Raw genomic sequence first — 26,681 nt, 5'->3', positions numbered from 1 at the left:
GATGTCGTTAGTAGATAAACTTAATATTTTCAATGTAGTCTTCTAATTCTTAAGATATGGACGAAATTAGAAACGGGTTAAGCTATGGAAAACACGAGGTTGCAGATTAATTTTTGGTTGAAGCATAATTTCTGGACAAACTCATTTCAGATATAAAGATGAATCCCGGAAGAAGAAGGAAAAAATAAAGATAAGAGGGAGGATATAATTTTTGGCTATATAACTGCATTGGAAGTAGGGGTGAACATGAATCGGATTGGTTTGGATTTTTCAATTACCAAATAAAATCAATTGTCTCAGATTTTTAAATCTATAAACTAAACCAAACCAACAAAAGTCGAGTTTTTCAATCTCGGGTTTTTCGGGTTTTTTCCGACAAAATCTTCATAGCATAAAATTTATAATTTGTGCTATAATATTTCTTAGGTCCTAGTAGGATAAAATTATATAAGATGTTACTCAATAAAATAATATAAAATAATATGAGATGAGTCATGATTATACTAAAAAAGTCAACAAATTGCATAAAATAAATATTGCTAATTAATAAGCCATAATAAAAATAAATATAATCTAAAAGTACTAAATCATGTTAAAATAAGCACGACTAATAAGTACTAAGTATTAAATACATGACTAAATAATATTAAAAGTAAGTTATGTATTTTCACTATCTAAAGTAATGAAAAATAAGAAAATAAATATCCAATACTATTGTCATTCCTAGTATCGAATTGAATTTTTTTTTAATTTTTTATTGATTTGATTTTGCTTTGGAATTTATTTGAGTCACTAATTTTTATGGGCTATAAAACATATTTGACCATTCAAAAATTCTAAATCAAAGCTTGAAATAATACATTAAAAGAGAGAACTATGAAAAAGGTTAAAAAATATTTATAAATTACTCACATTACAATAATTATTTTTATGTATAAAATAATTTAAAACTTGTATACATGTAATGTCGGGTTGGTTTGATTTTGGTTTGGCTTTTTTAGTTAAAACCAAACCAAACCAATTATGGTCGTATTTTTTTTCTAACACCAAACCAAACCATAGTCGGATTTTTTTTCTCAATTTGACTCGAATTATCGATTTGGTGCGGTTTTTCGGTTTTTTTTGTACACCCCTAGTTGGAAGTAAGAAGCAGATTTTTATAAGCTCATTATAGCCAGAAAAAATTTGTAGTCAAATTCAAATAATTTAAAATTTTAATATTGAGCACACTAATGTTAATATCATTCTACACTCTCATTTTATTGACCGATGACAATTGCACTAATGTTAGTGTCATTCAGGGAGTTCAACGGAACTTGCTTTGGCATATTTATGTGTTTTTTCTCCTTAAATTATGTCATTCTTTTCTGCCGATAACCTCCAATTGCATCATAGAATTAGAAATAAAGAATTCTTTCACTATAATTATAGTGACTATTATCACTTCTTTTTTAATTTTAATGTAAATGTGTGACGACTACATTTATTTACCATTGTCAGTAGCTAGAGGACGCCTTTGGCTTCCAGTAGTCGCGGACTGACTGTAGATCCTTGCCAGGGGCGGAGCTAGCTCTTAGGTTAGGGGTTTAGCCGAATTCAGTGGCTTTGGTCCAAACCCGATATTTATCTTAAGAAGTTCATTGAATATGTACAAATTGTTAATTTAGAACTCACTAACTTAAAAGAACTAAAATTCCGAACCCATAAACTTCAAATCGTGCTCCGCCTCTCATCCTTGCGTTCGTACTTTGGTAGGTCTCATGATGGGGCAGGGAGAAAAATACGAGCAGATGCATAATTCCATGCTTTCCATTAATCGAAGGTCCTAAATCCCCTATTCCTCTATTAAAGAGTGTGGTTTGTTTTGTCAACCCAACATTACAGTTTGCGCCTTAAGTCAGAGTCATCTCAGACTTCAATTGGTATCTGTTGCTGCATGCTTAAACCACTTAAACCCCTGATCATTTTGCATTCTTCTGCACTAAAGAGTTGTTCATAATGCCTCTTCCAATGGGAGGATTTTCTACATCTCCTGATTATATCTAGGCTGCCACGGTTCCCTTTGAGAAGCTGCAGAACCTGTATCCAAAGCTCAATTCAGTTCTTCACAAATGACACAACAACAACAACGACCCAATGAAATCCCACAAGTGGGGTCTGGGGAGGGTAGTGTGTACGCAGACCTTACCCCTACCCCTACCCCTACCCAGAGGGGGTAGAGAGGCTGTTTCCGATAGACCCTTAGCTCAAGAAGACGAATAGAAGATGAAAAGAGACAATATATCAATACTATCAATAAAAACCATCGAAAGAAAAAATGAGAATACATAAAAATTGCCAAGATTGGAACCATTATAATATAGAGTATAGCATATGGAGTAAAAGAACACCAATAATATTCGAAACCTAGAGTTCAATACATCCACCTCAATTATCATAGTGGTTTGATCAGGAACTTGTCTGAATAGCCTTGTGTGTATAGAAATTTAAATTGATCAAGTAATGTTCAGCACTTGCCTGACTTATTCGCGGACGTCTAATGGAAGACTGTTGTATACACAAGGAAGCAGCCAAGACCATGAGGTTCATCTGCAATAAGTTGTAGTCATCAGCAAGTGAAGGATCAACAAGCTCTCGAATTCTGTTCTTCTTCAGCAGGGGTTTGGCCTAGGAAAAGCAAAGAGGAAATATTCAGAAACTGTTTTTCAAATACAATGGTGAGTAAGATAATAGAGAGAGTATAGAGGCATACCCATATGACAAGGCTTTGCTGTGTGTAATCAAGTGCTCGACGTCCAGTTATAAGTTCCAAGATTAGCACTCCAAAAGCAAAAACATCAGTTTTTTCATCTACTATGCCATGCATTAAGAACTCTGGAGCAAGGTAGCTGCATCATCAATTACAAAGTTCAATAAGAAGATTTAGCAACACACAAACTGATACTAAATTAGAAACCTTAGCTGCAAGTACAAGAAATTGAGGAAGCTCTACGAACCCAAATGTGCCCTCAAATTTCGATATAGTGAGGTGAGTCCATCGCTCTGGCAACCATTTAGCAAGGCCAAAATCACAAATCTGAAATGGAAACAGAAAATTTTCGAGGTTCAAGCACCTGAGACCCTTATAAAAGATTCGTCAGGATAAATTTACTTGATACCAAAGGTCAGTACAACAACAACAACAACAACATGTCCCGTGAATACCCACAAGTGGGGTATGGGGAAGGTAAGATGTACGTAGCCTTATCCCTACCCTGGAAGGACAGAGAGTCTGTTTCTGATAGATACCAAAAGTCAGTAAGAGAGAAATTTAAAATACTATTTCCAGTAAGTAGAGTTTAGTTGATACCAATAAGCTCTATAATAGTCATAATATTACCTGAGGTTCAAAGTCCTTAGTAAGCAATATATTTGCAGCCTTAATATCTCTGTGGATAATTCTTCTTTGACCTCCCTCATGAAGATATCGCAGCCCTTCAGCCACCCCAACAGCTACCTTATACCTGATTTTCCAGTCTAGTTTCTGCTTTGACACTTTAAAACACTAAGCAAAATCAGTAAAGAAATATAAACCAAGTAAAAAATAGACACCATATTTGAGACCATGAGAGGGACGAACCCTGCAACATATTGGCCAAGCTTCCATTAGGAGACAGCTCAAGAACAAGATAGAATCCACCTTCAACTGCATAACCAATCAATTTAGCAGTGTTTGGATGGTTGACATGGGCCATTATCCCCAGCTCAGATAAAAAATCCCCAGTTCTCTCATCCTGCTTTCCCTTCGTGAGCCGCTTAATTGCAACAAATTGGCCACTTTTTAAACATCCTTTGTAAACTTCTGCATAACCACCCTTTCCTATCAAATTTTCTACAGAACAAAATTGCAAATGGCCATCAGAAGCTACACGAGAAGTTATCATGATACAACAAATTTAACCGAAGCATAAAGGTCCAAATTTATCCCGATACTACATTGAGTATTTTGCTTTTACCTCGTAGACTTTGGGGCTATTCATATCCTTGTCATTAGGAAATCATCTCGTATTTTCCCCTTGCCCTAACAAAGCTCCAACCTTAAATAAAACAGCAGCTTGGATTGGGTGAATTTCACGTGTCAAAGTATTCTACCTACTTCAGGTTGAAGGTTGGAGCTCTATTAGGGTCAAGGGCAAATGCGGGATTTGCTAACGAAAATGGTAACAAAGGGCATAATTAAGATATTTCGTATAACAAAGGTACGTTTGATCCTTTTCACTTTAATAAGATGTGAAATTCCAAGCAGATTACTAACCTTGGTGGAAATTGTTGGTTGCAGCTAGGAGCTCAGAGAGGGTGAAATTCCTCCTCTGAGGCCTGAAGTAATTCAAATCAGCATCAACAATGGGATTTTTCGCAACCCCAACTAACTCTCTCATGCTGCTACTAAATCGTTTCGATAGTTTGAGAGAACTCAGAGGATCCTTAGCTAAGTATCTTCTTGATTTAGTTCTAAATAGCTCAAGAAATCCAGCCCATATGGAAACAGGTTTCTCATGTTTTGCAACTTCCAATTCTGAAGTGCTGGCTTTTGAAGAGTCTGATTCTGATACTGCAGTCCTCAAAAAATCCTCCAAAACTGTGTCTGGAGAGCCATTTAACTTTTCTTTCTCCATCTCTACAAATTCAAAGTCCTAGCCAAAAATAGCAGAAATACTTGGTACATTAATAATTCAACAACAATAACAACATACCCCGTAAAATCCCACTAGTGGGGTATGGGGAGAGTAGAGTGTAGGTACACCATACCCCTACCGAAAGGGTAGAGAGTCTGTTTCCAAAAGACTCTCGGCTCAATTCATTTCTTCAAATTTATCTGACACTATTTCCATTTAGAACGTTCCAAAATCTTTGACATCACTCAATGTGTAAACGGCTTCATTCAACTATTCAAGATTTAAACTTTGATGTGATGCTTTTCCATCGTACTAATTTTTCAACTATACTTCAACCTTTTCTCCAATTACCTCTAATATAAGTCCAATTAATATCTTAAACTTTAGCAATATGCCTCAATCTCAAACAAGTCGGGTCGGCTATATGAATCCTCAGGTTTCTCCATTTCTTCGTGTCTAATAAGTACCATCATATATAAAATAAACAGAGTGAGTAACAGACAGCAGAATAGTTTTCCAGATCATGCATAGCTAGCAAAAGGAGAAATAATATTATGCAAAATTCATCTTAACTAGAAATAAACAGACACTGTTGTTTTTGTTACACCACCAACAACAACAACCCACTAGAATCCTACTAGTGGGGTATGGGGAGGATAGAATGTACGCAGATCTTACCCCTACCTCGAAGGAGGGATAGAGAGACTGTTTTCGGAAGAACCTCGGCTCAGAGACAATAGATTCGTAACCACAACAGAAACCAGAAAAATAGTATCAGCATTGTAAAATACAACAAATAAATAGAAGGCCCCAAAAAAAATGTGGAACACAACAAAAACTGCTAGCAGTCCTAGACGAAACACTATCACACTAGCCCGGCGCGGCGCGGCGAGGAGAAATGATCGACTACCCCTAACGTACAACTCTAATGTTCGACCTCCCCACCTTCCTATGGCTAATTACTCACAATTAACATATCCCAGAAATTTTCACAGTATTAAGAAAGAGAGAAATTTGTTATGACAACAAAAAGCAGAGCAGTAACAATTGAACAAAACGAACACAGAAACAGAACGAAGTTAAGAGGAACAAAGTTATACTGATATATAGTGTAGAACTAAATCACATGCATGAAAAAAAACATACCCATAAAGCAGAAGAAACAGACGAAGCTTTGATGAAAAACAGAACAGAACTGAAAGGTGGAAGAAAGAGATAAAAATGGAAGTAAAAATATTACCAAGATACATAGATGACTGATGATCAACTTATTTTATATTTTTCACTTCTACTGTTAGAACAGAAACGAAACCAAGAAAGGAAAAAAGGAAAAAAGAAAAAGGAAACAAAAGGAAGGGGAAAAAAAAGAGAGGAGACAAAAGGAAGGGAAAAAGGTATAATAGGAAACAGGAACAGTCTTTGTTGCCTTTTTCTTTTTTCCATTTTAATGTCTGTTTTTTTAATCTATTAATGTTGGCTCCGATCTTTAATTTCAGTAATATACTTCTCTTTTTGGTTTATTGTTTTTCTCCTTGTGTTCTATTGTTATTGGTATTATTGGCAGGATGTTTTATTTTCTTCCAGAACAAGCTAACTTACTCCCTTCGTCAACAACTATCAAAAGAGTGCTAAAATATGAGGTAAATACTTATTTTTTAATTCAAACAAATTAATATTAGTAATAATTAATATTTAAATAAGAATATATTTTACTACTTAACAATAATAATACTGAGATATTCATTTATTTGATGTTAAATAAATATGACGAGCATGGAAGTTTTTACGAATGCATTTTTTTTTGTGTGTGGGTGGGGGTGGGGGGGGGGGGGTGGAAGGGGAAATAATAAAGAGGATGAAATAGAAGTTGCAAAAGATTTTTATGAGGGAAAGAATGATGAAATCTTAGTCAGTACGAATGTTTGTAAAATACGTAGCTTTTATTGCAGTAATTGCGGCCCCTCTACTCTACGGTAGGTTTATCTATATAAGAAAACCCTAATCATGTTGATGTATTAGGTTTGCATTATACGTCTAAAGAAACAATATTACTTGGGATGTACCTTTCCTTTCTTGTTTGAGCAAATAAATGCTAAACTAATTAGTAACAAATTAATAGAGTGAATCTCAGTTGAACTTAGTAATTTCTAGATCAAATGGAACGAGATTCTACTAAGAACAGTTTAGGAGCGTTAAGTGATATGTTCAATGCGTTATGATCGACAAAATATATAATATCCTAAAAATGCAATGAATGCAAGAAATGACAATGGTTATATAGTATAAAGGGACTATCATCCAATGATTGTGTGATTGGATGCCTCCTCTTTCTGATGACGTGAAACGATATGCATCCGATATGAATGTGGAATTAAGATAATTCTTTCGTATATTCCTCTCTTCTTTTTACAATGTGTTCTCTCTTCTTTGAAATGGAAGCCCCCTTTCTTGTTGACTAACTCCTCCTATTTATAAGAGACATTTTCCAAAAAATTCTAAAATGTACAACATAAAGAATATCCAAAAGGCATATGTAGACATATAAATTTTTTGGGTCTAATCCATACAAAATTTGGATTAAATTCAATTGGATTAAATAATTAATTTGGGTACAAGTTAAATTAATCTATTTTATTATCTTCAAGCCCAAGGTCCATTTCATCTTAAGGCCCAGACTCGTACCATGTGTCAAGTGACACGGCATGTCCAGTCAAATCCAAAGCCAACAAGATAATGCCACGTGTTAAATGATGTGACAGTCCAAGTCAAAAAGTAAGAACCAACCACAGGTTGCTAAATGACAAAAATGACATGGGCCGATCAGAATCAAGCAAGAGAGTTCATATCTAGCTGGACTGTCCATCCCTTACAACTATAAATAAAGGGGTTACATAACTCTCAAGGCATTCCGAGTTGGAGGAGAGCATTCCGCAATTGGTGAAGGAATCCACAAACAGAGAGATCAATCATCAAGTGCTTAGTTCTTCAACAAAGGAGTGATCAACAGAGTTCTTCCCGGAGATCAACCCATAACAACAAAGTGTTGCTCGATGTTCTCGGCGATTAAATACATCACAAGGAGGTTTGCATCATCCTACATTCGAGAAAGATGCTTCTCAAGCCCTCGAATCACGGAGAATTTTAGAGAGGAGAATCAAGGGATACATAGAATTATACTCACAAATATTTATCAATAAAATCTTTTTTTCTTCATATTATTTTTGTTGCAATTTATTTTTCGTCTTACAAAAATTTGTTACGAACAAATTTTGGCACGCCCGGTTGGACAAGTTCAGCCATTCATCTCTCCTTCTTGCAAGTTGAAAACTACAAACTTCAGATCTACTGCTACAATGGCCTTCCGCAAGTGAGTTGTTTCATGCAAAGATGCTACTGTTGCTGCATCTGCTGAGCTCAGTCATGTTGTCCCAATCACTCGAAGCAAGTTCAAGGCTAGTGTCTTGGATGGATCTGAACACTTCGCCTCCTTGGAGATGGAAAAGAAAAGCAGATCTCATATGACGTTCGCAACCGCAATCTCTGAGGGCAACACCCCATTCTCAATGTTTGACGAACTTTCTCAAACAGCCTCAAACCATGGTGGATTTGAGGATTTTGGTGGATTCTTCAGTTTCAACGAAAGTCAATGCCTTGATGACTGCCGCAACTAATGTGGACGAAAAGTTTGCCACGATGGAACAAACTATAGAGGTCTTGAAGAAATCTGTTGAAGACAAAGACCTTCAAATCGCTCAACTTATGAACAAATTGGAGGCCTATGCACCTGGAGAGTCGAGCCATGTCCCTCCTTATTCACCTGTCTTCACCTCCCAGAAAACAGCTGTTGAGGAATCATTTGCAAAGTTAAACATTCAAAAGGAAAAGCAATCTACTTCAGTTGCGATGTTATCTGTCCAATAATTGCAAGACATGATAACAAATACCATCAAAGCTCAATATGGCGGACCATCGCAAAGTTCGTTGTACTACTCTAAGCCTTATACTAAGAGGATTGATTGTTTAACCATGCCTACCAATTATCAACCACCAAAGTTGCATCAATTTGATAGCAAAGGGAACCCAAGGCAACATATTGCCCACTTTGTCGAGACTTGTAGCAATGTTGGAACGCATGGTGACCTTTTGGTAAAACAATTTATTCGTTCTCTGAAAGGGAACGCATTTGACTGGTATATTTACTTGGAGCCCGAGTCCATTGATAGCTGGGAGCAACTTGAGAAGGAATTCCTCAATCGTTTTTACAGTACCCGAAGAACTGTAAGCATGATAGAGTTGACAGGCACCAAGCAAAGGAAGGATGAGCCCGTGGTGGATTACATTAATCGTTGGAGGGTGTTAAGTTTGGACTACAAAAATTGCCTTTCAGAAATATCTGCTGTGGAAATGTGCATTCATGGAATGCACTGGGGCCTTTTGTACATTCTACAAGGGATCAAACCGCAAACTTTTGAAGAACTCGCAACACGAGCGCACGACATGGAGTTAAGCATCGCAAGTCATGGAAAAGCATCTTCATTTGCATATCAAGAGGAGTTCAAGAAAAATGTTGCATAGAAGAACCAAACCAAAGAATCAATGGCGGTGAAAGCAACTTCTGTGAAGGTCACTGCTAAGCAAAAAGTGAAGGAGGATAATACCCCGAGTCAATATCCCAAAGAGGAGAAGCGTCGTCCCACCTTGAAGGAATTAGAGGTGAAGGTTTATCCATTTCCAGATTCAGACGTACCCACAACCCTCGATGAACTGCTGGACAAGAAAGTCATTAATCTCCCTGAATCAAAAAGGCTAGAGGAAATTGGCAAAGTTGGCGATCCGAAATACTGCAAGTTTTATCGCGTCATTAACCATCCTACAGAGAAATGCTTCGTCTTGAAGGAGAAAATCATGTCTCTTGTAAGTGAAGGAAAAATTATCATAGACATGAATGAAACAGCCGAAACAAATCATGCAAGTAACTCGTTCAAGGAAAGAAGTGTTCAAAGTTGCATAACATGTCAAGCACTGCCTTCTTACAATTTGGAAGTTTCGAGCCCGTTGAAGTTGATCTTCCAAGGAAAACTCTTGAAGGTTCACTAGAGCTAGACAATCGCTCCAAAGACAAAAACGATGAGGGCTAGATTTTAGTCACTCACAAGAAGCGAAAACATCAGGCAGTTTTGAGGCTACGAATTCCTAATTCAAGAGCGATGATGAGCAATGCAGATAGGCTACAATCACCAAGGAATATCAAATCTTCTATTAACAAGAAGATTAACAGCGCCTTATCGCCGAAGTTCCGAAAGCCCATCACATTGTATGAATTCTTTCCTGGAAAATTCCTTTTTGGAGGTCACGTTGGTGCAACTCATGTAGTTTCTAGTACTGACGAAACAACGAAAAGAAGAGATGAGCCTGCTCCAATGTAAACACAATAACTTCATGATAACAGAAAAGTTGTCACATGTTGTGCAACAATGTCATTCACAGATAATGACTTGTTGCTGGGGTCTAAGCCACATAACAGACCTTTGTTTCTTGTAGGGTCCATTCGGGAACAACATCTCAATCACATACTTGTTGATGATGGTTCGGCTGTCAACATCATGCCAAAGATGGTGCTAAAAAAACTTTGGATCTCTATCGATGAGCTATCCAAAAGTAACCTAACAATCCAACGTTTCAACCAAGGGGGACAACGATCCATAGGTATGATCCGCGTAGGATTATCCATTGGTGAGATGAATTCAAACACCCTGATTCACGTCATAGATGCTAAAACATCATACAACTTGTTGTTTGGACGTCCTTGGATTCATAAGAATGGAGTGATATCATCTACTTTGCAGCAATGTTTGAAGTACAGAAGAGATGGTGAGATAGTAAAAATTGATGCAGACATCAAGCCTTTCACTGAGACGAAGTCATACTTTGTAGACGCAAAATTCTACTTAGATTTTTGTGAACCGAAAGTAGAGAAACCATCAGCAGATGACGAAGATGATGTCAATTCAGAAGAGGAAAATAAGGCTCAATGGACTACCATCAAGCTGCCTAAGAAGGGAATGGAAGAAGTCTCCATTAAGCTATCATCATCTGAAGGTGACATACAGACAAAGACTGAGGAGCATCTGGTTTTTCGCTATGTTCCACGTGAGCGTCGAAAGAAATGGCAACCTTTGCTACAAGAATGTACTCCAAAAAGCAAATGAGTCACAAAGATATCCAACATTTGTAGGAGCATATGACTGTCCCAGTTGCACAAATCCCATCTGTGACTTGTGAGTCTGCTAAAGGCAATCTCCATGTCAATAAAATAAAAAGGGCACTACGTTGCCACTCCAAAGTTTGGGTTAGGGTTCAGTTTGGCAGAGCCTCTTCGAATTTCATCAAAGAGAAGCAAAGAGATATCTTCATTACAATACACCTCGTAGAGGAGATGAAGGAAGTTAAGGGAAAGAAAAAAAACAACGGGCTTCAGTATTTGATCGCATTGGAGGCTCAACCTCTCCGGTCTCAGTGTTTGAAATGCTAAGTCACAAAGGTGAACGTGTATCTTCCATCTAAAAGAAGTTTCCACTACCTTAAAGACCTCTATCTTTTGTCGCCTAGGGACCACAATGAAGTCGCCATCTAGAAAGATACTGTCAAAACATAAGGAGCAAGTCCATGAGGAGCGGGATCATTTTGAAGTTGTTGCTGACAAAGAAATTTATTGTACTTTCCCATCACGTATGAAGAGGAAGTCTATTTTGTCAATATTCACAGATGGTCCACTGAAGGTGCAAAGAAGAACCATTGTTTACACTTGCCAGCCTTGTAAAGAATCAAAGAAAGAGAAAGAAGCCATGCCAACCATCCAAGGAAGTCAAAGAGAAAAGTCAGACTTTGTGGAAACATCCTATCACATAACTGTAGAAGATAGCCCATGCCTTAACATTGATGATGAAATACATGAGGCTCCCCCTCAACTAGAAGATGGTGGGCAATCAACTGTGGATGAGCTTAAGGAACTCAATTTAGGTACTTCAAAAGATCCATGACTCACCTTCATTAGTGCACTTCTCACGCCTCAAGAGGAGGAGGAATACTCCAAGTTGTTGACCGGGTACAAAGATGTCTTCGCTTGGTCGTATAAAGAAATTCCTGGTCTTAGTCCTAAGGTAGTTGTCCATCATTTAGGGATCAAAAGTGGAGCACGCCCTGTGAAGCAGTCATAACGCATGTTTCGACCCGAGCTTGTATCACAAATTGAAGTCGAAGTCAACAAGCTCATCGAGGTAGGATTTATTCGAGAGGTAAAGTACCCATTATGGATATCGAATATTGTACCTGTCAAGAAGAAGAATGGTCAAATACGTGTTTGTGTTGACTTTCGAGACCTAAACAAGGCATGTCCAAAAGATGACTTCCTGCTACAAATTATTGAACTCATGGTCTATGCTACAACAGGGCATAAAGCTATGTCATTCATGGATGGGTCCTCCGGATACAATCAAATCAGAATGTCTCCAAAAGATGAAGAGTGTACTGCTTTCCGAACTCCAAAAGGGATATATTGCTACATAGTGATGCCCGTCGGCCTGAAGAATATCGGTGCCACCTACCAACGCACGATGCAAAACATCTTTGACGACATGCTTCATAAGAGGGTTGAATGTTACGTCGATGACTTGGTGGTGAAGACGAAGAGTAGGCGTTACCACCTTGAAGACCTTCGAATTGTTTTTGAAAGGTTAAGAAAATTCGACCTGAAGATAAATCTACTCAAGTGTGCATTTGGAGTTACCTCAAGAAAGTTTCTGGGCTTCATTGTGCGTCATCGTGGAATTGAAGTTGATCCTGCAAAGATTGACGCCATTCAGAAAATGCCCAAGCCAAAGAACTTGAGAGAGCTTCGAAGTCTCCAAGGAAACTTAGCATTCATCCGGAGGTTCATCTCTAATCTAGCCGGACGGTGTCAACCCTTCAATCATCTATTGAGAAAGGATATCCCTTTTCATTGATATCAGCCATGTCAAAATACTTTTGAAAGCATAAAAAAATACTTGTTGAATCCACCTGCGTTAGGGGCACCAATGTTTGGGAAGCCGTTGATACTCTACATCGCGGCACATGAACGTTCACTTGTAGCACTACTTGCTCAAGAGAATGAGGAATGAAAGGAACAAGCCTTGTACTACCTTAGCCGAACTCTGATAGGAGATGAGAGGAACTATATGCTTATTGAGAAAATATGCTTAGCGTTACTTTATGCGATAAAGAATCTAAGACATTATTTTGAAGCATACATCATCAAACTCATCTCTCGAGCAGATCCCATGAAGTTCGTGATGACTCGACCTGTTCTTTCTGGACACCTAGTAAGATGGTCCATATTGTTTAACCAACATGAGATCACATACATACCTCAAAAAGCTATGAAAGGACAAGCACTAGCCAATTTTCTGGCTGATCACCCTCTTCTGGCGGAATGGGAGCTTTCAGATGAGTTTCCAGATAAAGACGTTTTGTTCATCGAAGAGTTTCCACCATGGACAATGTTTTTTGATGGACCTACATGTCGTAACGGTGCGGGGGCAAGTGTGGTGTTGATCTCTCCAGAAAGACAAGTCTTGCCATTCTCCTTTGTTTTAGGTGAAACATGCTCCAACAATGCCGCAGAGTACCAAGCTTTGATCGTCGGTCTCAAAATGGCATTAGAAATAAAGATTCTACAGTTGGAGATCTACGGTGACTCTAAGCTGATCATCAACCAACTTTTGGGGAGTTACAAGGTAAAGAAGGAAGATCTATTGCCATACCATGAATACGCTTCTGGTTTACTTGAAAAATTCGACCAAGTGTTCTTAAACCACGTCCCAAGAGAAGAAAATTGCAAGGCTGATGCTTTGGCTAACTTGGCCACAACGATGGCACTTGGAGAGAATGAGTCAACAAAGGTATATGTGTGTCGTCGATGGGTTATTCCTAGACTTCTGGATCTTCAAATCAACGAAATCCATCATACGTCTGTTCAAGTGATTGAAGACGAAGATTGGAGGCAACCACTGATAGAGTACCTTGAACATGGAAAGTTACCTGAAGATCCACGACAAAGAATAGACATCAAACGAAGAGCACCACAATTCATCTTCTATAAGGGGACATTGTTTCGCCGCTCTTTTGAAGGACTATTCTTGCGATGTCTTGACAAAGAAGAAGTCTGCCAAGCGATGGAGGAAGCACATTCTGGCTCATGTGGAGCACACCAATCTGGTCCCAAGCTCCATTTTTGCATCAAAAGTATGGGCTACTACTGGGTGACAATGGTGAAGGATTGCATGGATCATACCAAAAGATGTCAAGCATGTCAATTTTATGCCAACTACATCCACCAACCTCTAGAGCCTCTTCACCCAACTGTAGCTTCATGGCCTTTTGATGCATGGGGACTTGATGTTGTTGGACCACTTCCAAAGTCATCAAAGGGACAGATGTACATATTGGCTGCTATAGACTACTTCTCTAAATGGGCTGAAGCTGTTCCACTCAAGGAGGTGAAAAAGGAAACCGTTGTCGATTTTATCAAGTCATATATAATTTTTAGGTACAACATACCAAGATACATAATCACTGATAATGAAAAGCCATTTGACAACAAGCTTGTGAAGAGTCTATGCGAGAAGTTCAGTTTCAAACAACATAAGTCTTCAATTTATAATGCACCTACCAATGGCCTTGCTGAAGCTTTTAACAAGACGCTTGGTAACCTTTTGAAGAAAGTTGTTGCAAATGGCATGAGAAAATTGGTGAAGCTTTGTGGGCATACCGGACAACCTTCAGAACTGCTACACAAGCAACTCCTTACTCTTTGGGATATGGCGTGAAAGCAATCCTTCTGTTAGAGCAACAAATTCCATCATTGTGGATCGCAATCCAAGAAGGACTCATATCTGAAAAGAATGTTCAACTTCGCCTAGCAGAGTTAGAGGCATTGGATGAGAAAAGATTAGAAGCGCAACAAAAATTGGAGTGTTATCAAGCTCGACTAGCTAGAGCCTTCAACAAGAAAGTGCGGCCACGATCATTCTAAGTGGGAGACTTAGTCCTAGCTATTCGATGACCCATAATCCTCAATAAAAGCATAGGTGACAAGTTTACCTCAAAATGGGATGGGCTATATGTTGTGAAAGAAGCCTATTCAAGTGGCGCATACAAAATCATTGATAAAGATGGTCTTAGAGTTGGTCTGATCAATGAAAATTTTCTAAAGCAGTACTTCCCATGAAAGTCACCAACGCTCCTCGACATACGAGCCTAAACTGCAAGTCATGACGCTCCTTGATGTATAAGCCTAAACTGCACGTTGCTACACTCCTGGACTGCATGAGTCTAAACTGTGTACGGCCCAAAAAATAGTCTACTAGGTTGAAAACCTTGAAAGAGGCGGCCTAGGAAGAAAAAATAAGTCAGCTAGGTTGAAAATCTCGCGAGAGGCGGCCTAGGCAAAAAATTTGGACATAAAAAAAAGAACTCACCCCTCTGAACTACGTTATGAATTGATCCTCTTTACTGAGGTATATAGGTAGCTTAGAGCTTTATTCTAAGTTCAGTCACGTGAGTTTTAAAAAAATAAAAGTTTGGCGTCATCGGATCATTACATTATTTCTTCCAAGTGTAGAGGCACATATCTATGAGGAAAAGAGACGATTTGCTTTGAAGTATAAAAGATGTTTTATTACTTCAATAGTACAAAAGTTGATACATAATATAGAGACAAAAGGAATTAGACATTTTCCTATACAAAAGCCTAAGTCATGAAAATGACCGTAAACTAGCCTTTGTGGCCGACTCGTCTTGAATGCTTCTTCCAAGTCCATATGACGTCTCCATATTTTGATACACTATCCTCAATTCCCCGTATATAATAAGTCATCTCTATTGAACAACCTTCAATCACCACGGGATCCGCCATTGATAAACTTCAAAACGGTCAACAAATCAAGTGCAACCATTGGTGAAGGGGTGACTCCGCATCTTGTATGACATCTCAGACTGATATCTGGACTCGACAAACTTCTTTGCAAGTCTGCAAAAGAAATAAATAAATAGATAAGATTTGTAAAGCACAATATCTAAAGTTACTATATTCAAGACTGTAGAGTCAATTTCAAGAAAACAACAACATTCATAGGACAACTCAGAGAGCATAGAGATGGGAAGCGAGCTCAACGAATGACGAGATCAACTTTGGAAAACTACTGTGGTCCATCCGGAAGACGTTCTACCCCAAACATTTTATATGTTTTAGATTTAGATGTCTAGTTTCCAACAACGCAATCCGTTTATGATTCGGAGGCTTCTAGCTCAAAATACGATTTTTGTTGTCGGAACTACACAAATCTAAAAGTTACTGCAGCTAGGTGGACTTTGAGAATTTTCTGTTTCCAGCTCAGAAGAAGTTCTGCCATGAAACTCATGTGTATTGCATCTCTATGAGTATACTTTCTAATGGCACAAACGGATCCCAATTTGGAGTCTCCTAACTCGAGATATAAATTTTTCCACCAAAACATGCAAAGCTGAAAATCAATTTCTCGGACAGATGGGTCAAGTTCAGAAAGTTTCTATGGACAATCTACTAGGAATTCTTCTATGATATCTTCAGAATTTCATTATCTCTGAGTCTTCTTTCCAATGGCATAGACGACTCATGATTTGGACATTCTTAGCTTGAGATATATATGTTTTGATGACAGCATACGGTGTTGTAAAGTCAAAATGTCAGATATGTATACCAGCTTCAAAAGTCGACTCCAACTAATCCTCGAGGAATTTATCCGTGAATTCTTTAAAGGATGTAACTTTTCAAGTTTTGATTCTTTGAAAGCAAGAAGCTTCAGATTTCATCGCTCCTACATCAAGGAATTAATAATTTTGCAAAGGTTCAACAAGCACTAGCCCCCCAAGGATGAAATATGGTCGCTCGAGCTCCAAGCCTCTTTCTTGCCAAGTCGCAAGGCTGAGATGCACCATGTTCTTGCTCGTATGTCGCAAAGTGGGGATATGGATCATCGATCAAGCTCGCTTAGGAATACTGTAATGTCTCTCGTCAAGCTGCAAGAAGGGATGTACCAAGTTGTTGTTGTACTCTCTTGAAAACCTACAAAAATAAGAAAATATTTTGGAGCCCTCGGTGCCAACAAGATGACGCTTTTACAGATACGGTGCGAGTAGACGATCAGCTCGATTAACGGATATCGGTGTCATAGCACGATATTTTTTCTTCTACAGACACGATGCCAGTGATACGAAGCTGTTGATCCCATATGATTGATTGGTGCCAATGACACAAAGCTTTGATTCAGCAGCAAGTACCAGAGTCAATGACACGACACTTCAACGCAGATGGTGAGCATTATGACGTGCACTTCTCCGTCAAATCTGAATGGATCATACGCTTCATGAACCTACAAAAAAAGGAGTGTTGATCATTCCCTTCTTCTCATGATGCATATTGGATAACTCGCCATGCATATCATCTCCGAGCCTGCAACAAAAACTCGCCATGGTGAGCATTGTGACGTGCACTTCTCCATCAAATCTTGATGGATCATACGCTTCATGAACCTACCAAAAAGGAGCAGTGATCATCCCCTTCTTCTCAGGATTCATATTGGAGAACTCACCATGTATATCATCTCCGAGCCTGCAACAACAAAAAGGAAAAAAGAAGTATGCTTCCCGAACAATCCTCTTGATTTCGGCACTTGATTGATCAAAGATTTGTTGCGTCTGGGTCAAAAGGGCTGAAGCTTTGACGTTTATAGATGTTGTATTTCATTGAGTCTTCTTACCAATGGTGTAAACAGCTCGTAGTTCAGATGCTCATATCTTGAGATATGAGTTTTTTTAGCAAGACCACGCAAAGCTGAAAACTCGAGCCAGCATGTCAGAACTCGTCTTCCAGATTCAGCAAATTATCTGGGAAAACCTAGGGACATACTGACTGTGATTTCTACGTATGTTGTACCTCCAGGAGTCTAATTTTTAGGGCCACAAACGGCTTGTGATTTGGACGCTCCTATCTCGAGATACAATTTTTTTTGCGCAGGATGCGCAAAGCTGTGAGATCAACAAGATAGACGTGCACGCCAACTTCAAAACTTAATTTCAGACAATACATAAAGAATTTCGCTCTTAATGTTTGATATGTTGGATTTCTTTGAGTCTAAAATCAGTAGAATCAAGCGGCTCGTGATTTGAACTCTTCGATCTCAAGATATGAATCTTTTGCCGAGAGTGCAAAGTTGTGAGCTCAACACGGGCCAGACGTGTAGATCGACTTTGAAAATTAATTCTTGCTGATGAAAAAGGATATTTGTGCTAATTTTTTGATATGTTTCAGTACTATGAGTTCAGTGTCGGTAGAAGTAAGCGGCTTATGATTTGAAGTCTCCTATTGCAAAATATGAATTCTTTTTCTTGGGGGCACAAAGCTGGCTGACTAGTACTTCAATTAAAAAGGGCATGACTGATATTCTTTCTGTTTTAGAGAAAAAACGAACAAAGAAGAGAAAGCAGACTACGAGCAGCCATGTTAAGCGTGAAAGAAACCCTATGTTCACGACTCTCATATGTCAAGGTAATGGAAACAAAGATCCCTTATAAAGATTGTTTATGATGGTGGAACTTTCCTTATGGAAAAAGAATTCTTCTTAAAGTAAAATAGGAAATTCTTAAAAGTTTTAAATGGTAAATATTCATTAGAAGGTAACTTCTGAAATGTATTTGAATTCAAGTCAAAGTGGACGAGGGGAAAGCTTCATGCATCAGTCTTACATGATTTTGTCATAAGAAATGGATCATTGGAGGAATTGTCAAAAATTGTTCAATGTAACCATGTTTTGGTTACCATAATTTTTCTATAAAGGTTCCTAATAAAGTATTGTTTAAGTACAACACACTTGGCATCAAAGTTTTTTTTTTCAATTCAATTTAGGCTTCACTGGAGAGTCACGATTGCCCAAAGAATTCAAGTCCTTTATTTATGGGCAAGAAAGAAAGTGTTCTTCCCATGGATACTTCAAGCCTCGTCTTCGACTTTCGACAAGCCTATACTTGACAAATCTTGAAGTAGGGGGCATCTGTAGACATATAAAATTTATTGGGTCTAATCTATACAAAATTTGGATTAATTCAATTAGGTTAAATAATTAATTTGGACTTTACAAGTTAAATTAGTTTATTTTATTATTTTCAAGCCCAAAGTCCATTTCATCTTAAGGCCCAGACTCGTACCATGTGTCAAGTGACATGGCATGTCCAGTCAAATCTAAAGCCAACAAGATGTTGCCACATGTTAAATGATGTTGCAGTCCAAGTCAAAAAGTAAGAACCAACTGTTGATACCTAATTTTTCTCTATATATTTTTAAAATGACATATATGTGCATATATAAGCACCCCAAAGGGTTTTGGCATTTTTAATGATTTTTAAATCAATTTATGGCCTATTTTTACATCATAAAATCCCAATAATTATTCCCCAAAAACTTGCCATTTTGGAAAATAATTTACTTTATTCTCATAATTACCTCAAATATAGTTGGCAAGATTTTGTTTTCATATTTTTACAAATTCGTCTGGTATTTTAAAACTAAATTGCATGTAATTGCAATGCTAGCCTCTTTAAGGTTTAATAGCATTTTTCTTAAATATAAATTGATCCCAATATTTTAAATTAAGGTTTACATATTATTTATTAACTCAGTACCTTTAATTTGCTTTTAAAATATTTTTACTATTTTTATAAAATAATAGGGGAAAAACTGGCTATTTCAATTTTAGCCTCAATTCGTTTCAATTTTAACCACAATTCCATCTCAATCTCAGCCAACTTCAAGCCCAAATTGGACCAGCCCAATTCAAATTGAACCCGACCCCTGACCCGTTAACTAAACCGTCCGTTTGTATCTTCAGATCCTGGCCGTTGATCATTTTGATCAACGACCCTCATCCCTCCTTTCCTTTTCAATTTCGAACGACCTAACCCTATCTCTCATTTCTCTTCGACCGCCGCCCTCAAACCCTCCCTTTCTCTCAAACGCTTTCTAACACTCAAAAAACCCTAGCCGTCTTCCTCGTCTTCTCCGACCAAATCTCACCGGAATCCATGGCTTCTCAGGACATGGACGGCCTATGCTCACCTCCCTTCACCCCCAAATCATGGTTGTTCGAGATTTCGAGGTTCGACCTCAACGATGCCCGTTTAGATCCTCCACAATCTGAGGTCCTATGGCCTCTCCGGCTCCGTTCCGACGTGTTCGAGCCTTAAAAAAGCATAGCTATGGCTCAGACCTGTTCGAGACCAGACCCTTTCCAAGCCTTCTCGTTTCTAGGGTTTCTGAGAAACCCTAAAGCTGTTCGAGGTTCCTTTTTCTTTTATTTTTCTTAGATTTGTGGTAAATCTGTGTTATACTCGAAGTTTTAAAACTTTTCCCCAATTTTTCTTTTTTAAAACTAGTCTGTTTCGATTTAGGGTTTTCAAAAATCTTAAAACGACTTCTGTCTCTTCTTCTTCTTCTTCTTCTTTTCTTTGTGTGAATCTGTATATGCCATGTTTCTTACGAGTTTTTCGCTTATGTCTTATGTTCTTTCCTCGCATGTCTTCTCATATGTTCTTGTGTTTTGCCGTTATTACGCATGTTCTTCTGTTTTTGTGTTTTGTTCTTTCTCCTACTGGGTTCTATAAGCATGCTTTATGTGTCTCCCTCGCATATCCCTTTATTGTATTTTTTACTGAGCTTTTGCTCCTTGCCTTCCTTCACTGGATTTTTTGTTTAAAGCCTTAAGCATGATTCTTCTACTATTTTCCTAAACCTGTATTACTTGTCTCTCCTGAACTTGTTTAAGCAACAAAGCTTTGCCTAAATGTATTCCCTGTATTTCGAATTTGCTTTCCTCTTTGCTTATTCTCTCATGAGTTTCTGAGAGAGGCTATTGAGCCTATTCTACTTGTTGTTCTTCGCCTATGTATCTGATTTGAGTCAGAAAACCCTAGTGTTGAAGGTTTTTTTGACAAGTTTGGCTGTGTGCTTGGGCTAGGGTTCCATTCAGAACCCTGACCCTCTTTCAAAGACTCACTTTGAGTCTATGAACCTAACTTTCCTTGCTACTCTGATTTCTTTGCTAGTGTTGCAACAACTCTCTCTTGTCTCTTTATGATTTTTATATGACTTTCTCTTCTTTCAAAAGGCCTTTGGCCAGCCTGTGATTGATTCTGAGTCCCTTTTCAAAAGGGTATGATTGATTGTTAATGATTTTCTTCAAATTAAGTTTCTCTTCACCTTTTCGTGGTTGGATCCATTCATGTCAAGGCTCAAACCTTGATTTTTACTGGTTGTGATTGATTGCCTTCCCTTATTTAGCCCAAACCGTGTAATGTTGAACTATTTCCTTAAATGAATTTCCATGTATTTACCCCTGTTATACTGCCTTAGAAAAGATTTAAAATCAAAATCCTTTCCTTATTTGTCATGCCCGTTTGAAATCAATCCCTTGGCTGAAGGGAAATCTGTGTGATTGACTTTCAAAATTATTTTCTTACCTTCTTCTCACTTGTCTTCTGCACTATAAAAGGGGCTACCCCTTTTGCACTTAAAACGGATATACAAAAAAAAAGACTTCGAACTTTTCAATACTTTCTCTACTACTACTTTCTCAACCTCTGGTATTGAGCACTCTGCTCCTCTTCTCTTTCTACTTTCTGAAACATTCTTGAGTTCTCTTTGAACTCTCAAGTATTTGCTGAAGATTCGATTTTGCTCCTGCTGACTTCTGGCTATTTACTTGCTTTTGTTGTTCTGCTATTCTAGTACTTGCAACTGGTATGTCATTCTTAGTTAAATAATGCCCCCTTAACTATGTGTTTATTTCCTAGCATGTCATGCTCTCTATTTCACCATGTGTTTACATCTTAGTCTGTTATGCTTTCTTTCCTTATGTTGCTGCAACTCTGTATGTACTCTTCTCATGTGAATCCCTTTCCCTTTTCCCCTTTGTATGTGAGTATAGTTCCAGCCATAACAGCACTTTGATAGTGTTGTCTATGACTCTGAACTGGGTTCTTTGAACCTCCTAAATCAATCAATTCCCACTCCCTTCTCCCCTTTATGTGTTTGATCCTGAACCTGAGTCTGGTGGTGTCCTAATCACCATCCAGACCTAGGTTTGACCCTCAAGGGTCTGCTCCTAACTTGTTTGACCAAATAAATGGTCAGGGGTGTGCCAGTCTGCACCTGTGGTTGGGTATGACCACCATTTGTTATGGCTCCCCAATTCCTTTTCACTTTGAACTTACTCCTAGCTCTAAGTTCTGTCCCTCTCTTGCAAGCCATGCTTTGGGACCCTTGAGCTCCCACTGAACTTGGATGCCTGAGGGCTGGCTATTCCGCACTACAGTATTGTAATTCTAAATGGTATCCTGAGTGTAAGCAATGCCGGGAATCCTTGAGATTCCTTGGAACTTTGAAACACTTTGGATAAAGAGAAGGCTTTGGAAATCCGAAATTGGTTAATCACATGTTATTGGACATTAAGATTGAATTAGGCTGCTCGGATCTAGCTGTTAGTTATTAATGTATTTATTTTCTTTCTTTTGGTCTGTAATAATTTGTATAAAGAATTTGGGGAATATAGTAAAAGGGTGTGGGATGGGTTTTACATTCTTGCATCAGTAAGGGTAGAAACCATGCTTTAGGATTTTAATTTTTCCTGCCTATAGGATTGTTCAATGTTTCTGATTCCACATCACCTAGAGACCATGCCTATAGGGTCAACGCTTCATTGTGTTACAAATCACATAGAAATCATGCCTATAGGACTTAACGTTCATGTAATCAATGCATATAGAGATCATGCCTATAAGGAATGCATATGCATTAGGCAAACTGTAGGGTTAATTAACACAATCATCTTTTACAAGTTCAATAACAGGTTTTAAAAAATCAAAATAGATATCATGCCTATAGGATTAGCATCAAACTCGTCTGATTCGCTTAAAGTAATAATGATCTATTAACTGGTCCTTAACATCTTAATACAATAACGATATTAGAAGTCTTAATTCTTTGACAAAAACTCTCTTGACTCAGTATGCTTTTAAATCTCTCAAATCGACATCTTTTTCTGAAACAGTTTCTTTCTAAACATTCTGCCTAAACGTTTTACTCGTACCCTGAAATTGTCTTTTAAAACAGTTGCAACTTACCCTTTCCTTAGATATTTCTATCTCTAAAACTCTTTCACAACCATTTCTGTGTTTTATTTTTACTGCAGTCTATACTTTCTTTTCAAAACTCCTCTGCATTAGACTACTTTTCCTGAAACCAGTACCTTTTAAATCACTCGCTTGAAATACCTTAATTTCTGACAATTGGATCCAAGTTTCCTAATGCAGACTTTCTATCTAAACATATGGGTTGAACCAGTCCGTTCGCTGTTTAAGTTTAATTTAAAGACCAAATCAGTATGTGCCAAGACATGCTAAACTAAGTGTTTGTTTGATTAAGGGGTTTACTTGAGCCTTACCTATTTGTTTTGTTCATCCTTATATTTGTTACTTGTTTTGTATGTCGCAATTAGAATTTTAACCTTTGAACTCCATATATGCCTATATCCCTTTCCTTCCCCTTTAGGATTAGAAGTCCTGATACCCCGGGACTGATTGGTTGGGACGGGTACTAGCATGCAATAAGTAAACGAGACTGATCGCGTTTAAATACCTTAACGGGGTGGGAAGGGTAGATATAGATATGATGACCGATGCACTAATATCACGTGCGACCCCTCTTCTGAGGAGTGATCGCTGGGTATTGCATTGAAGTGATCCATATTAATTATAAACTTAGGACTCCCCTCCCTTTATTTGCTTTCATCGCTTCTTGTAAAACTGTTCAAATCTCTTTTTCATGAATTTATGCCCTCTCACTTACCTTCGAAAATTTTCAACTTGGTCGCAATGTTATGTGCGAATCCTTATTTGAGCCTTGATTTTTTACTTGTAAAGTCACAATTATAACATGGCTGGGAACCACACTAGTGGATCTTGAGGGGTGCCTAATACCTTCCCCTTAGGATAATTTCTAGCCCTTACCCTAATTTTTGGTCTCTTCATCTCAAACTCTTCTTAAAGTGTCCTAATGCACTATAATCATTAGGTGGCGACTCTTCAACTGCTAAACCCAATTCTCTAAAGGGAATAGAGTTGTCCTCCCAATGTCGTATACCTGATTTCTGACCCACGGTTAGAGAAAAAGGGGGCATCGACAACATGGCGACTTTGCTGGGGATTTTCTTTAGGCTTTTACCATTGCATGTTGCTTGTGACTTTATTATCTCATTAATTGCTTTATTTACTGTCTTTCATTCTTTCACTACGAAACTGACTTGGCTTTTCATGTCTTTTCTTTACTTTAGCTGCTTTCCTTTACTACTTTATTTCAATGTTGTTGTAATTACTGCAATTATTGTAATCATTTATCTTATGAACGTGAAAATACATGTCAATTTGTTTCATTCTTGTAAACTGCATCTTCAACATCATATTCCACTCGTGCCAAACAAACACCATAACAACGCTTATAATGGGTGGTTGCGCTCTTCCAATATTATCACCCTTTAAATTCGGCAAAGGCATATTTGCAGTAAAACCAGTCGATCAACGGTGCAGTCGACGGTTTCGTGCCTTTCCCCCTTGAGTTGTCCACTCAAGGGTACCTGTCTAATACCCCAATAGGAACCTTACTCTGTTTAAATTGTGCATGCATCAAGGTCAAACCTAGTCGAGTCAGTTATGTTGTCCACATAATGACTCATTAAGATAGCCTTGTCCCAAGTCCACTGGGTTTCCTTGAAACCCAAATGGACACCACCATATTCTGTGCATTTATTTGGAGAACAAAATGCTTGCTATGCTAATTATTGGTTTAAATAGTTGAGTCTGGTGGAGTAAGGGTCTAACACTCTGTTTTGCAGAAAATGAGGCACGACGTCCCCAGATTTGGCATGGTAACCAACATTCATCCAAGGCTGCTAAATTGGTGGGAAGACCTCCACTCCAGTGATCAGACACTCGTCCGCAAATACCTAGGGAATCTGCCCTCTCTTCTAGAAATCCATCCGGACAACAAAATCATTGAGGCTGCAACTCTGTTCTGGGATAGTGACAGGTCCATGTTCCGCTTCGGGGACCTTGAAATGACTCCTTTGCTGGAAGAAATAGGAGGTTTAGATGGTATTCCTTGGGAGACTCCGGGTCTGCTTATGCCAGAAAATCGTAAGGGTAGGGGTTTCCTTAATATGATGGGACTGAAGAAGAACCCAGACTTGACATGTTTGAAAGACTCGTACATCCCATTCGACTATCTGTACGAGAGATATGGCCATAGCAAGTCATACCACACTTATTCAGATGAATTTACCCTCACGTCACTGGGGCATATTCACAAAAGGGTCTTCGTATTCATGTTTTGCTTCCTGGGGATGATAGTGTTCCCTATGAAGAAGGCTAGGATCCACACCAGACTGGCCATGGTAACTAAGACTCTGATGGAAGGGATTGGCAGGCAGCCTTTCAGTATAGTGCCCATGATTATCACGGAGATATACCGAGCCCTGGACAACTGTCAGCGAAGGGCCAGTCATTTTGAGGGATGCAATTTACTACTTTAACTCTGGCTCATGGAGCACCTCTAGAAGGGAGAATACCGGCAGGAGATCCTGCGCAGAGAGTGGGATGATGACATTGCCTTCCACCTGCCAAGGCGTATGAACTATATGCCTAACATGTTCGCTCAGCCAGAAGACGCCGGAGGATGGGTAGAGCTATTTGAGAATCTGAAGGAGGACCAGGTACAGTGGATGGTTGAGTGGTTCCCTACGGAAGAGTTCATTGTTCGATCCCGAGATGCGCCATTTCTCATACTCATTGGTCTAAAGGGAACTTATCCCTACGCTCCCCTCCGGGCCATGAGGCAGGCTGGGAGAAAACAAATCATACCAAGGGTCGACAAGATGAGTCACTTTAAGGCTGATTTCCAGGACGGTGATAGCCCTCACAAATGCCAACCTGTGGCATTGCAAGATCATCTTATGGAGAGAATATATTGAGCCAGACAGGTATCATGCCGGGTGTGTACCGCATTATTTAGGGTGGTTGGAAGATAATCACAACGGTATGGGTCAGCCCAGGTTCATTCACGAACACAGAATCATCGACGAGAAAGCTGAAGCACGGGTTAAGTACAATCAACTGCGCAAGAGAATTCGAGAGTGTGAAAATGAGCACTGGGAAATACAGGAAGCCCACCAGAAGCTGATCGACAAATGGAAGGATATGGATGTCAACACCAACAAGCGGTTAGGGTATCTGGAGCGGGGTCTAGTAGAATTAGAAGGAAAGTTCTTGAAGAGGGTCGAAGACTGCCAGAATGCCGAGGAAAATACGGGCGGGCATTTGGCCCGAGCCTACTTACTGTTAGGATTGCGCGAGCTAGTGCAGATGTACGAGGGAGGCAAGAATACCGAATCTGGGGAAGGTCATTCTGGGACCAAGTAGTAGGACTTTTATTTTCTGCTTTCATAATGTAATAAGGCCACTGGCCATTGGTGATATTTTTATTATTCAGTTGTTTTAAGACTCGTCTTGTTTTTATCAATAAAATGAGGCATTTAGCATTATAAGTTCTCCAAATTTAATTTGTCGCTAGGCCTACCTCGGGCACAACGAGGCACCAAAATTAGGAAACGACTTATATTCCTGCACGACGTGTTTAAATATCACAATATTTTCTTCCTCAGAATCCGCACTAACTTTTTACCTTTTTGTTTTTCTTTTATTTTTATTCCCCTCCCCAAAGGTTAGTTCGTGCATTCTGGCACCATCATCATACAGTACGAGATCCAAGGGCCCTCCACCTCCTCCTCCTCCAAGTCCTATCAGAAACAGGAACAAAAGTAAAATGGGAGATACAAATACTAGAAAGGA

The 26,681-nt window shown here is 38.7% G+C and overlaps 2 protein-coding genes across 2 annotated transcripts; one reads left to right on the top strand and one right to left on the bottom strand.

The window, feature by feature from the left end:
* Nucleotides 1-1,447: 1,447 nt before the first annotated feature.
* Nucleotides 1,448-6,030, bottom strand: LOC107820418 (receptor-like cytosolic serine/threonine-protein kinase RBK2). The gene is made up of 8 exons (XM_016646704.2): nt 5,896-6,030; nt 4,295-4,673; nt 3,620-3,871; nt 3,380-3,534; nt 2,997-3,076; nt 2,753-2,888; nt 2,518-2,667; nt 1,448-2,079 (listed from the first exon to the last, which is right to left on the bottom strand). The coding sequence occupies exons 2-8, from the start codon at nt 4,653-4,655 to the stop codon at nt 1,909-1,911; spliced, it is 1,305 nt and encodes a 434-aa protein (XP_016502190.1). The 5' UTR covers nt 4,656-4,673; nt 5,896-6,030; the 3' UTR covers nt 1,448-1,908.
* A 6,955-nt stretch (nt 6,031-12,985) lies between these two features.
* On the top strand, nt 12,986-14,521 carry LOC107820420 (uncharacterized). The gene has a single exon (XM_016646705.2). It carries the CDS (start codon nt 12,986-12,988, stop codon nt 14,519-14,521), a length of 1,536 nt encoding a protein of 511 aa, XP_016502191.2.
* The last annotated feature ends 12,160 nt before the right edge of the window (nt 14,522-26,681 follow it).

This window comes from Nicotiana tabacum, chromosome 8 (assembly GCF_000715075.1).
Source record: "Nicotiana tabacum cultivar K326 chromosome 8, ASM71507v2, whole genome shotgun sequence".
In the NCBI taxonomy this organism is placed as follows: Eukaryota; Viridiplantae; Streptophyta; class Magnoliopsida; order Solanales; family Solanaceae; genus Nicotiana; species Nicotiana tabacum.
The sequence above is the reverse complement of the archived record's forward strand: the minus strand, read 5'-3'. Positions and strand labels throughout refer to the sequence as shown.